Genomic DNA, 14,300 nt, shown 5'->3' with positions numbered 1-14,300 from the left:
TAAAAAGTATAAAAGAAATAACAATTTTGATCTTATTATTATTTGCTTTCTTTTCAGCAACTCAATCAAAAATGTTTCAACAAAGCAGCTATATCAAGTATGCTCTTTCTTTCATACCTGACACCTTTAAAACAGACATTCAACTCCAGTTTAGAACTCGACAGAAACATGGTGAGCTCTTCAGAGCTACCAGTAAACATGGCCGAGAGTACTTGCTGCTAGAAGTAAGTATGATTTGATGTTGCGATTAAATTTAGAGCCTAGTGAACTTGAAGAGCTGAGGTTTCGGTCATCTTTCTACTTAAGTTTAAATACAATTTGTTATTTATTTATTTACTCAAAACAATAGTTTCTAAAGAAATTACGAACATGTGAAAATCAATGGAACGAGAGATCTTGTGAAATGAATTTTTTTTATAAGAAAGTTAGTGACTATATTTTAAAAACAATAGACATGAAAAAGATGGTAAACAGATAAATATTCATTTACACATTTAGTGCTAATTATATATTAAAAAGAAAATGTTCACGATTTAGCCGAAAGAAGTTTTATTCCGATGGTTTCACAGACTGTACAATGACGTGATGCTAATAAAATCAGATTTTGGTCTGAAGCTTATAATTTTTAAGAAAAAAAAACAAACTTTTTCCATTTATTATTCATAAACAAGCTTTAAAAATACCAACAACTGTTGAATAATAAGTGTAATATAAAAATAAAACATGCATCGAGAAAGTTCATCCCATTCACCCACATAGCTATTGGCGATGCTCTCGAATCCTAAATCCAACACTTTTGATACTCGGCAGGTATAACCTCATTTGGGCTAAGTATACATGCTTCTCTCTTGAGGATTTTTACAGTACGTTTTTCTATTTAAACAATTCGATCATTACTGTGTCGTCTACGAGAAATTTAATTTTAAACAGAATTGTTATGATGTAAAATTCATAGAAAGATAAATAGAGTTGTGAACATGGCATGTGCAAAAATGTTATTATGAGTAACAAAACTGAATGGATGGTTTGAGTTATTTTTTCGAAAGCTCAAGTTCCGGTGACTTACTTTCGTCACTTTCACAGAATTGTGTACCTGCTACAGAGAATTTAAAGTACCAATTAAGACTTGGGTAGTTTGGGTTATGGATAAACTAGTACATCTAATTAAAGTCAATATTCTATGCATCCTGTAGCACGAAGTTCCAAAATGTACTTCCTGAAATAATGTTCCAAAACTAACGATATAAATTGAAAACAGTTCGATTACGAGATAATAACAATCAAATTTCATTTAAGTAATTACTGGTTGTTAACAATTTTGTTTGGTTGTTCGTTTTTGGAATTTCACTTAAAGCTACAAGAAGGCTATCTGTGCTAACCGTCTCTCATTTAGAAGTGACAAATTAGAGTGAAGGTTACTAGTCAACACCGCTCACCACCAACTCTTGGAACACTATTTTACCAACAAATAATGAGATTTATCGTCACATCATAACTCCCCACTCATAGCTGAAAGGGAACGAGCATGTCCAGTTATGGGAATTCGGATCCCTGATGTTTCATGTCGAGCAACATAGCCACCTGGCCATTTCAACGGTAGAAATATACTAATACCTTGATTTTACCTTGTAATGTGAATATTTCTGCTATATTTACTGGACTGAGACCATCTCATACCTGGAGGTTTTATAATATAAGATCCCGTTAATAAATAATAAGAAATCTACTTGACCAGTGATTCTTTTCAATGAGAACCTTTAACTTTTTAAATAATATTTTGGCATATTTCATACTTTCGTACTTTTTCAAATTATTCTGTGCCATGATTATTTTTTAACGTTTCATAAATTCTTTTCTTGCGTATTAGATTTTTTATATTTTAATTAATTCATTTTTATCTAACTTTTTCAAAATGATGTTCAAAGATGTAAACTTTTTTTCTCTGCCAATGATTTATCTTACTGCAATTGCAACATATTATTTAATAAGATGATTTTTAAAACTGGAGAAGGATTTTTATTTACTTACGGAAGATGTCCTTTGGGAGAGTGTTAACTTTACGGACTTACAACACTAAAATCCAAGATTCAGTTCCCCGTACTGGACATAATAGATAATGTAAGTGGCATTGCATTAATAAAATAACCAGCAAATGAGCACAAGTACTTCATCGTATCGATATTAAAGAACTAATATTTTAAAATCCGGAGTTCGATTCTCCGCGATAGAGAGAGTGCGGATAGCCTGTTGTGTAGTTTTGCACTAGGAAAACAACAAATCGTCTTTAAAACTCCCTGCAATATTTTGAGGTCTACCTTCGGCAAAATTTTAATAGAGAAATGTAAATTATCAAGAAAACATAAGATATTTTAAGCACAATATTAAACTACGATATTCCTACCGGTAATAACACATACAGAGTCTGAGAAATTAAGGTAAACCATAATATTGTAGCTCTTAATAACCAAACCTTAATCTGCTTAGATTGTGTTATTTTTCTAAAGTATAACATTGAACTTGTTCTTACGTATAGGTTAAGAACAAAAAACTCAGACTTCGCTTTAACCTGAATCCATATAGAACGACTGACGAGCGCGAACTCTGGCTGCCTCATGTTATGGTCAGTGATGGACAGTGGCACTCTGTAAGGATCTTGAGGTATGGCAGCACAGCCAGTATCACGCTGGATGGTGGTGGTGGTCGCAGATATAACGAATTAATGGATTATGAAGAACAGCATCAAACTATGGAAATAGAAAAGCAAAACGTGGTTGCTGGTGGAGATGTGCAGTATGTTGGTCCAGGAGTAACACTAGTGGATAACGACTTCCAAGAAGGTAAATACAATACGTTATCAATGTGTATTTCATGATTTCCTTTTTACTGGTCAGGTGACAAAAAAAAATCCATTTCTTGGCAAACAGTTAAATAAAGAATGGATTGTTTACTTCGTGAATTGGAAAATTCGGTGAGTGAACGTCAAGTATATGGGCTTACAACATGGACAACATTTACTGAAGGTTTAAAAACACTGTAGAAATATAAAGGGTATTTCGGAGACGTTCATTTTAAAAGTAAAATGCTCTCGCTGAAACGAGTGTTTGCTATTTCTTCGTTTATGTGATAAGTTAATCTTGCTAACAGTGACTGAAAAATTTATAAAACCCTGTAAATCATGACCTTTCGATATTTAACAACGTATAAAACACTGCTTTTAAATCATAGCCTTTGGATATTTAGCAAAGTAAAAAATACATATAATTTTACTGTAATATCGTGTTAACTACTAGCAAGGCTTAAATTTTAATTGTAGTGAAATGTGGCTAGATATGTTCTGTTAAGTTAGACATTGTTTTCCTTTAATTCCCTTTTATTTCCAGGTAATTCAATTAATAAACAACTTGTTCATTATTTTTAAGTTCAAAACTAAGTTTCAGGAATATTATGATTTATGTTGCTCAAACGAATTAAGAACATTCAGTCTGGTAATTCTAGGATCATAATGGCTTGCAGATAGAATACTGAAATTTTTAAAGTACTGTCTGATCACAATGTGTATTATGCATTTTATTAAGTTACCAGAATATAATTCTTCTGATTTTGATATGACTGTTATAAACAATTATATAGGTTGCATCAGTGATATCCGATTGGATCAAAAGTTTTTTCCCATGGAGAATGGTTCTGAGAATGCTGCAGTAATAGAATGGAACAACTTGATACCAGGATGTCCTTCTAACTATTCCTGTAAATGGGTCGATTGTCCCCCTCCTTTTGTTTGTAAGGATATGTGGCTCGTTCATGAATGCAGGTGATGCATTTCTTAAGATTTATTAAACTGAAGCTCGATAACGTTACGTTGTTATACTCCATAAACTGTACACTAGTAACAAATAAATTATATAAAAATAACCCAATAAATTTACTTATTTAGTTAGTCTAAAATCACCTAAATCTCTAAACATGTTTCTTCTAAGATTTACAATAATACTTGTAACCTATCTACTACCTACTATAAGGCAGAAACACAATCAGAGGTAAAAGCTTGTAAACAACTTACTGTGTAAACGAATCTGATAATAATACGTCATCAATCACATTGTAGACGTTTGTTTGTTTTCTGTTCGTTGTTTTTTTTTTTAATTTTGGGCAAAGCTACACGAGGGCTATCTGCGCTAGCCGTCTCTAATTTAGTAGTGTAAGACTAGAGGGAAGACAGTTAGTCATCACCACCCACCGCCAACTTTTTAGCTACTCTTTTACCAACGAATGGTGTGATTAATTATAACATTATAACGCTCTCACGGCTGAAAGAACGGGTATGTTTGGTGTTACGGGGATTCGAACCCGCGACTCTCGGATTACGATTCGAACACCTTAATCCAGCTGGTCATGCCGGGCTACATCCTGGACGACTGGCTAAGAAACATTTTAAAATGTAAAAGCAATGAAACTTTCAGATTAATTTACAGAAGAAAGGTGGTGTGTACAGCTTAATTAATTCCGAAGGTATTTTATTAACCATATCTGTGTTCTCTTTTATCTTTACGAGAGCAGTCAGATTGCGTTACTCAAATTATATTGAACATCCTTTAAACTAATTTATTTATCTGGGAAATATCTTTATAGTTGATTCTATCATACCATATTTATTTTCCAATTTATCTCAAATTACATGTACTGGGGATACGACATCCATGTATTAATAATACACATGTAAGACGGCTTATAATTTAATGTATACTTTATAAGTTTTAATGTTCATTCCTAATGAGATTCACCAAACATATTTCTCATGGGGAAAAGTAGGAAATATAAGACTTATATCATTTTAAATACTTTGAAGCTTAAAGAAATTAAATTTTACCCGGCATGTCCATGTGATTAAAGAGCTCAAGTAGTAATCTTGGAAGTCGTGGGTTTAACTCCCTGTCACATCAAACGGATCCGGCATGGCCAGGTGGGTTAAGGCGTGCGACTCGTAATCTGAGGGTTGCGGGTTTGCATCCCCGTCGCATCAAACATGCTTGCCTTTTCAGCCGTGGGGGCGTTATAACGTGACGGTTAATCCCACTATTCGTTGGTAAAGGAGTAGCCCAATATTTGGCAGCGAGTAATGATGACTAGTTGCCTTCACTTTAGTCTTACACTGATAACTTATGGGATGGCTAGAGCAGATAACTATCTTGTAGCTTTATGCGGAATTCGAAATAAACGAGATAAAATTTTGATTTTAAATTAGTTTTACATCCCACATAATTTTCAAACAGTTCTCTGAGAAAGAATCTCCAATTGTAACTTGAGAAATCTTAAATAAAAAAAATTAATTTTGTATTGGCAGTTTCACTCTAATCTGAGGAACTAAATTTTCTCAAGAAAACATGTCAAAGAAAATTCCAGCAAAATTTTTTTTTTATATTCCTGTTTGTTTTAGATATTGTAGTAAAATTTGATATCTTGCAAATGTATATTACTTTGAGTAAAACCTCATAAAAAATTTTTGATGGGATACGAGAATCAGAAAATTTCAAAGGTAACTGTTCTGGTAATTCTGAAGTTATTAATGCGTAACACACACAGCTTTTGTGTCTTTGATGTAAGTAGAATTCATTTTGTCCGTAAGTTTCTTTTGTTTCTCAGTGTTTATCAGCAAATTGAATTATACCTTTCTTCTGAACCACTGGATTATAACAACAGCTAGTTGTGAAATATTGTGTTCTAAACATTAACTAGCTTTTGGAGCAAACTTTATTGAATTGTATCCAATATTCAATATGTTTTTCTTACACGTTTGAGTCTCAACTTGTCAAAAAAAAATTAATTATGTTTTCGTGATTCAGCTGTCCCGAAGGCTTTGAAAAGACCCCGGATGGACTGGACTGCACAGATGCAGATGACTGTTTTATTGATCCGTGTTTTAACGGCGGAACTTGCGTTGACCTACCTAACGGAGAAGGGTTTTACTGCAGATGCCCAGATGGCTATAGTGGGATCGACTGTCAGATTCTGGTAGAAGCAAACACTATTAAACTCAGCATGGGTGCCTTAACAGCCATCTTGGTCTGCTTTCTTTTTATTTTAGGTCAGTATCATTTTTACGTGGTAGTAAAATATGCAATACATATGATTTTACGTATTTTCTGATGATTAAGTAACATATACTTTCATCCAATATTTAGATATACATTTGACAGATTAATTAGAGAAATAATAAAGTATTTTTAACACATCGTTTACTCGATTTTTATTAAGTATCGTTTAGGTGGAATCAGATTTTCGATTTATCTAATAATTATAGAAGTGTAAGTTTACTCTAAGCCAAATAGGAAAATCAAATCATTACTAAATATTTTCTCATACGCTACCCCTCTGCCCACAATGTTTAAAGTCATGGATACTATGCAAGTAAATAAAAAGCATGAGGTAATAAGAGGTTTTACTTATTCACAAAATTCATCAAAAAGAGCTAAGACTAAGTTCAGTTTGAACGTTTATTGAAAATTTAGAATAATACTGTAAAACTCATTATCATTGTAAGCCTACTTTAGATAAATAAAATATAAAAAATTGATAGTAGGAAATCATGTGCCAGTTAACCTGTCAAAGGCTTTGTTGAAATAAATTACAGACTTTTTTAAAAATTTTTCACGAAATACACTATTATAACTAAATCATTAAAGACGTTTTCGTAAATGTTAAATATACAATACTAATCACTGAAACTCAGCTTAAGTAGTTAACACACAGGATCACCTACAAAAGTTTTGAAAAAAATCACTGAAACTATTATGACATAAAACTGTTACCAAATAGCTGAATACTTCGTAGAGCTGTTACTTTTTTCTTTGAATTTAGGCTAAATCTTCTATAACAGTATTTTATAATGTATCACTTATGATTTCACAAAGCTTTGTTTCTTTTAGTTCTAGTTATCCTCATTGTAATGTATACCAGAAATCACAAAATAGAAGAAAAAGAACATTCGCACATAACAGAAGACACTCGAGAGAATGTTGTCCCTTACGCTGATGAGGGTGGAGGCGAAGAAGACATGGTTAACTTTAAAAAGGAATTACTAAAGGTTCCAGTAAACCCTAAATATGTATCTCAAGAGATTCCCCTTGTCCCTATGCCTCAAAGTAATCCACCTGAAGAAGGTGAAAAATATAAATTAGGTAAAAAGTTTGAAACATATTTAAACTTTCATTTCAAATTATTATCAGTCAACATGCAAGATTGTTGGTATTACCTTTATTATTGTTTTTGTCCTTATATGTATATATATATAATGTGAATTTAAATTAATGTACGAGAAATGAAACTTACTTTACAAACGTTTCTAGTCAAAGTAATTTGGAGGTTGGTATAAAAGGTCTTACAATAAAAAAAAATATGTGCACTGTTCATGAATCTTAGAGTATAATGTAGCATTATTGTTGAAAAATACTGAGTTTGATCACGCTTCCAAAATTAGATTGATTGTAAAATATTGTAATTACATTATTCTTTGTTCAGTTTCGTTTTTCTTTGTAGTAATGTTAAGTTCATATCTGTCTTGCAGTTTATGTGAAATAAACAATTAAGTATAAAGATCAAAATAATGAATTGTAGGAGTATATTAGGAAGTGAAAATTGATGAGATTGTTAATAGTACTGATGTAAGTTGCAGCAACATAATTAGTGTAAAATAACACGAGCATTACATGTTTTTTATCAGGTTTATGTAACAAGTGTTATTCTGCATCCTCTGGTGATTAAGTTGTTGTTACAGAAAAACTCATATCACCTATAGCATACTTTTGAGGACTGTCTGAAATATTTTCATCAGGGTCATTTTATTAACAACTAAGTAAAATAAATTTAATAAACATCAATTATGTTGCGAAAGTATTTCATAAAACAGATTGTGAACTTAATGCTATTTATAACCATTGTTTAGAGCCACCACTGCCAGTACGTTATGGTGACTACAATCCATTAGATGAAAAGGAATTGATAGATAAGCTCAAAAAGGCAGACTCTGATCCCAATACGCCACCTTACGATGATATTAGAAACTACGCCTACGAAGGTTGTGGCAGTTTGGCTGGCTCATTGAGCTCTTTAGCTTCTAGTACTGATGACAATGAACAAGACTTTGATTTTCTACCACAGTGGGGACCACGATTTTCCAAGTTAGCTGACATGTATGGTCAAGGAGAAAGCGACGAAGAATAGTACACATGCACTTCTAACGAACGAGCTTCAATTTAAACTTGTTACCATTCCTAATACAATTTAATAACTTCTTTCAGTCATCCAATAGAAAGAAAAGCAAAAAAGATGTAACAGATAAGTAAAATATATTTGTAATTTTTTTTATATCATACCACGTTTTTAAAGATGCGTTTTGTTAACAGTTACCTAAAAATTTAGCTTCGAGAAAGAGCTAGATTTTCTTCAAATCGTAAGAGGGAGCAGCTGTCATTGGTCTTGGGAGCTTACAAATATTTTGCTTTTTTATTTTATCATTTTAGTTTATAACCTATAATCTTGCCAAAATATTTATTAAATGACAAAAAGACATCAAATGTAATATATATATACATACTTTGAGATGGAACTCGAATTTGCTATATTAAAAGTAGTTCATTTTAAATATATTTTAAGCAAAACTATGAAAGAGAAATGGAAATATTTTGAAAGTGATAAAAGGCTAATTTAGTATGAACAGAAATAAGCTCAAAGTTATCGTCTGCATTCTATGTTTCTAAGAGCTTGAATGCTCATGCAAAGAAGTTTATAACTTTTAATATTCTACACATTTTTATACTTATATAAATTACAAATTCAATTAGAATTTAGCAAATATTTTAATGAGTTAACGAATGATAATTAGGCTTAAAATAATTATTTTAGTAAATTAAGTAGCGCATAGAATATTATTTCATGCGTTTTTTATATAGAAAACTGCTACAAAAATTCATTTTCCTACTGATTTTGATATAATTTTAAGCAAAATTATGTCATAATGTTCAGTGAAGTAGCTGATTGATGTTTCCTGGTTAAGTGAGTAGCTAAAAGGTAAAGAAAAACATTACTCCAAACACACCAATTTTTCCAAACTATTGTAAAACAAAATCCCATTTACTCAAGAAGTGTAAAACATCGAGAAAGCTCTTATAATGTTAAAAGCAGTACGACCTTACGGTTCTGTCTTTGCCCTTGAATAAAACAAAATTCAAATGTCTAAAACAGTATGGATTTACTGTGGTTTTTGTTCTGTCATTTACCAACATTTCTTATCCTTTGTGTTTATCGTAATCGTGAAACGCTCTATGTCGACCCAGAAACAAGAAATCAGAGTTTGCGATTTGATGTTTTCTTGTTGGTTTTTTTACAGAAATTGTCTCATTCGCGTTATTATTCACTCTGCACTATGTCTTGCAGCTGCCGCTGATACCTTATGTTTGCTGTTTTTTACGCATGATAGTCTGGTCGCTTTTTACGCAACACTGTATTATTGTTCTAAGATAAAGTAAAAAATAAATTATGGTACACAGAAAGTCTAAGAAGGCTTATAGGTTTAGCACTATTTCTAATGTAAGTACGTAGCTAAAAATAAATTATCATTAATGTTTTTTTATTGGTAAATGTACGATTTTTTTAGAAGCTGTATTTATTCAATTGAAACAATGCTATCCTAGTTTATTGTCACACCACGGGGTGGCATTACTTGCAAACTTCTGAAAACCAGTAAGACATAAAAGAGCAGATTATTAATTCAAAGTGGCTAATGCTTGTTACATGTAAATTACACATGCCACACACACACACACATATTAAACGGAAACTTCTGCAGTATTTATTATTAAAACCTGAATATTGTGTGATATTAGAAGTAAATTCCAGTGACTTTACTCTCACTCAATGCGTTCTATATATCAACATAAAGTGGAAAAGGTGTTTCTATATGTTAATACCGACATAAAAGTTTTTTGCGATTAATTTTCATTTGGTTAAAGTAAACAACGCAGATTATTTTTTAATGGTTTGGGTTTTCGTTTATATAATAATTTCGTAATGCTCCCCTTTGATTTATTAGTGCTAACACTTGCCTATTTTGTTTGTTTTGTATAAACTATATGTAAAGATTATGGAATGCAGACAATATCGTCTGGCAGTAATGTGAGTAATTCTTCAAAGTTAGTCCTTCTTCTATTCGATGCTCTTTTAATCTTACATTTACTTGATTATTTTTGTGCGATTATAAAAGGCTTAAAAAGTTACAGAAGCTAGCTAATAATTTCTCTACGCGAAAGTAACGATTTTTTCTAGCCTTTGCTAGTTTGTACACTTATGAAAATCTATTCTAGCAATCTGTAACGTTGACTTTAAACTACTAAGGTGGACAGAGATAACTACCAAATCTAGTTTTTTTTTTATTTTAAAATTTTAAATCATAAATCCAACTTCCACGCTATGGAATAAAATGTTTCCGTTAATTATTTTTATTTTATTGTTTTTTAACATTAAGAAAAATAAATAATTCTCAACTGAAGATGAACTAAAGCGTTCCATAGTAATTAATAATTTAAGGTGTTTTTTTTTTCAAACAAATAAATAGAGTAAATTTAAATCTAGTGTAATCATATGAATTAACTGACCGACGATGAATACGTAACGGTAGAGGTTTCAAACTGAAGTATGAAACCACAGCCGTTTATTGTCTTTTTCTTTCATTAAACTACTTTTAGATTCCGAAAGCCGACCAAACAGAATAAATGGTCAGAATGTTAAATATCTAAATCGACATTAGAACTTTTGGACCCAACAGCTGAAACAATGCTTGATTAAAAACGTCCCTACTAAATCTGAAGCAGTTTCAGTTCCGCAAGCAAAACATTAAACATTTTATACTATTATAAATTATTATTATTATATTATTGTATCTACTAATTATATCTACTACTCCTGAATATTAGAAACTATAGAAGCTAAATTCACGTGTATTGTGAAAGCGATCAGACTTAACTTATTCTTTAAATAGAACATATATAATACATTTTTAGCTTTTGATTATTCTATAAAACTTTATACAAAATAGTTAATTTATTTTTCTGTGCGGACTGTATCAGTTGGTCTATACGACGATTTTTTTCTTAATTTGTTATTTATAGTTCAACAACTGGTTGCCGGAACACAATACATCAAAATGGAAAGTCATACTTACTATTACAGTGGTTAAGAAGTAAGAACTAGCAAAAGAAATAATCCATCGTTACTAATTGTGTATCTTCACGTCGTTGTGAATTTTGACAGCATTTCTTATACACCACTTTTGGTCTCTTTAGTGAAAACAGTATCTAGTATGGCCTTGTACTGAATAACGTGTATTGTTTTCAGTCACCAGACATAATTTATGATTCGATGCTATCGCCACCTAGTCATTTTTACCTCATAATGTTTATATAATAACCATTTTCGTACCAAAGGCGTAACGTGTTGAATTCCCAAACATATCATGCACGTCATTATCGCTATAAGTTTGTTTTGACTTATAACAAACGCATGTATCACCCTTTACAATATGTACAATAATACTTTTCTTTAACATTAGAAGGTAACCAATTTATTTAAAGTAATTTGAATTATTAGAAATAATCATAATTCCAAATTTTTATTCACTAGTGATCAGTATTTCTCGCTGTTTTCAGGAAACAAGTTTTCATCTTACAGACGTATATTTCAATTATTTTAAAAAAAATTAAATAATATAACTAAAATATTAACGATTCATGACGTTAAGAAAAACATGTTTCTTTCTTAATTATATCCCCCATAAGATAATATTATTGTATAAAAGCCAAAGCGTTGCATATTACCTTGTTCCAAAAAACCAAGTGTCGCAAAACATTGAAGTTAAAACCATTATACAAGTTAATATTTTACTGATGTGCTTGTTATCACATGATTCAAAAGCAATTATTATATGTTCCAGGAATGTGATGTCATCATAACAGTTCCACAAGAAACTGTAATGTGTAACCATCATGCACATTTTAATGATTAATTGTTGTCAAAATGTTATGTTACTGATTCATTCTTGTAATTGTTATTGTTAGAATGTGAAGCTATCATTTCAGATTTGATAACTGACAACTCAAAAAGATGGGCGTCATAAAGTCAGTTAAAGAACTGATAGTTTTTAAAATGTGTGTCGTTATCACAATTATCCTGATCAGTTATTTTGGAAATGTGCCATTATTTCACTAGTTCTGCTATTTAGTGATTTCAAGAGAGTAACTTCTTCATTGTACCAGTCACAATTAATAACTATTAAGAAAATGATTCCTCGTGATGCTGTCTACACTTCTCAAATATTTTAAAAACACGTCATTCTCATATTACTTTTGATTAATAATCGTAATTACAAATGAACGTTATTTTACCAATTCCGATAATTAATGATTGAAATAATGTAACATCATCATTACACTTCAGATGAATAAGAGTTTTTGAACCGTATCCTCATTATTTCACTTTCAATAATTAATTATTCTGAAACTTTACTTTATCATTATTATAATAACATTTAAGAAATAGCTCACAGATTTTGCAATCAAAGTGTAGTAGTTGTATAGCTATGACTTTAATTTGTGGAACAAATACCAAAATAACCAATTAAATAATTGTTCATTATGTCTAAATAAATTACTGTACAAGCTTATAAGCAAAACAATCTATATTATAGAGTTTTAAAACAAGTTTGACAAAGTCGGTGGCTAATGCATCTTGATAGAGCAACGTAAGATTTAATCAACCATAACGTTGAGACATAATTCAAGAAATTATTAGTTTGTTTTTCATCTGTTTATGAAAACTAATATTCAAATATTCAAATAAAAAAATTGATTTAATGGACATTATTTTATATTATTCATAAATCATTTAGTAATTTATAATTTAGATTTATTTTGATTGTAGTTGAGAAAGAAATTTTAGTTTATGTCTTCACCACATGTTAAGTTGTGACAAGTTGACTTTTTTTGAAAGTGTGTTAAAATATGATGAAAAATGGTTCAATGAGGCTTAATTTGAAGTATATTTACTTTAATTTTACCCTGAAAGGATGAGGAAATAAGTTTTTAAGAGCATGATCATCACACCAGTTTTCAATGTCGATTTTAATGTGATAATGCTACTTTATGCTCGAAATTCTTTGTTCGTGTCATATTATTGTCATTTAGGCTTTTATATTGAAACATTGAATACATTGTACATTTTATCATCTCTTCGTGAAACCGATGATTAAATAAAATGTGTTGTTACTATTTCTGATGTATCATTTATTTAACTCTCATACAATTCTATAAAGTAAATAACAAATGCGATTTGAAGCTGGCTTAAGATATGTTATACTGATTATTATATCTTCACGTATACACAGATTTCTTGTACAAGTACGCTGTTGAAAGTTAAAATATGGACAAAAACGAATCACACAGGTAGAATCTTAGTAAAATTGATAAATGGCTAGATAATTTAATTAAAATTACTAAAGACTTATTTTTACCAACATATATATGTTTATTTTTCTCTATATTATTATTTTTACTTCTTATCAGAGCTGCTCAACATAGCTATCTAGACTTGTTTTAGAATTTTGTTACAATGTCTTCTGTATTTGAACATGATCTGACAGAGAAAAAGTAGTATATGGAGTACACGTACGACGATGTACGTGTGCTATGAATTACACGGTGTTCAGCAATTTTTCGTTTTATGGAATTTTCTCTTTTTCGAAATCATTTTACAATTTATGGAATGGTCAAAATCTTTCATATGTACAAAAATGGCTCATTACCCACTATGCTTTTAACCACTCTCTGCATATGTTGTCTTATATTATTATCTCTCGTGAGTTCTTTGTTTTGTTATCTCATAGTAATGGTAATTTGAGACATGCTACGAACAACGTTCAAAGTCTCCATTAAGATTGCACCAAGATTTGTACATGATTAACTTGCACATAAAGGCAATAAAACCTGAAGAGCATGAATTTTAAAGTACAATAATCTTACAGTGTAAAAGTTCATCGACTTTTGTTTCTCACATGCTCTAGGCTATCTACAACAGGGTCTGCAGTAACCCAATTAAAACGTAAATAATGAATTATAGAAAGCTGAATAGAACAAGAGAGTATATTCTGTTGAAGAGATAAACTTAGGAATTGGTTCTGAGCTATTGTTAAGGGAAGAGGGGAAGAGCAGCTACGTTGTTTAAGCAAAGAAAATAATATTATTGTCTTAACGTAATAA

General features: G+C 30.7%; 1 protein-coding gene across 1 annotated transcript in view; it reads left to right on the top strand.

Moving 5' to 3' along the window:
- LOC143256763 (neural-cadherin-like) overlaps nt 1-13,313 on the top strand; it is a 325,327-nt gene extending 312,014 nt beyond the window's left edge. The window contains exons 31-36 of the mRNA XM_076514416.1: nt 58-224; nt 2,534-2,837; nt 3,631-3,811; nt 5,841-6,082; nt 6,924-7,175; nt 7,940-13,313. Of these exons, the coding sequence (XP_076370531.1) occupies nt 58-224; nt 2,534-2,837; nt 3,631-3,811; nt 5,841-6,082; nt 6,924-7,175; nt 7,940-8,217 (1,424 nt within the window). The 3' untranslated portion in view covers nt 8,218-13,313. The remainder of the gene's footprint in view (nt 1-57; nt 225-2,533; nt 2,838-3,630; nt 3,812-5,840; nt 6,083-6,923; nt 7,176-7,939) is intronic.
- Nucleotides 13,314-14,300: the final 987 nt, after the last annotated feature.

This window comes from Tachypleus tridentatus, chromosome 7, assembly GCF_004210375.1.
Source record: "Tachypleus tridentatus isolate NWPU-2018 chromosome 7, ASM421037v1, whole genome shotgun sequence".
Classification (NCBI taxonomy): Eukaryota; Metazoa; Arthropoda; class Merostomata; order Xiphosura; family Limulidae; genus Tachypleus; species Tachypleus tridentatus.
Note: the sequence above shows the minus strand (reverse complement) of the source record. Positions and strands in the feature narration are given on the sequence as shown.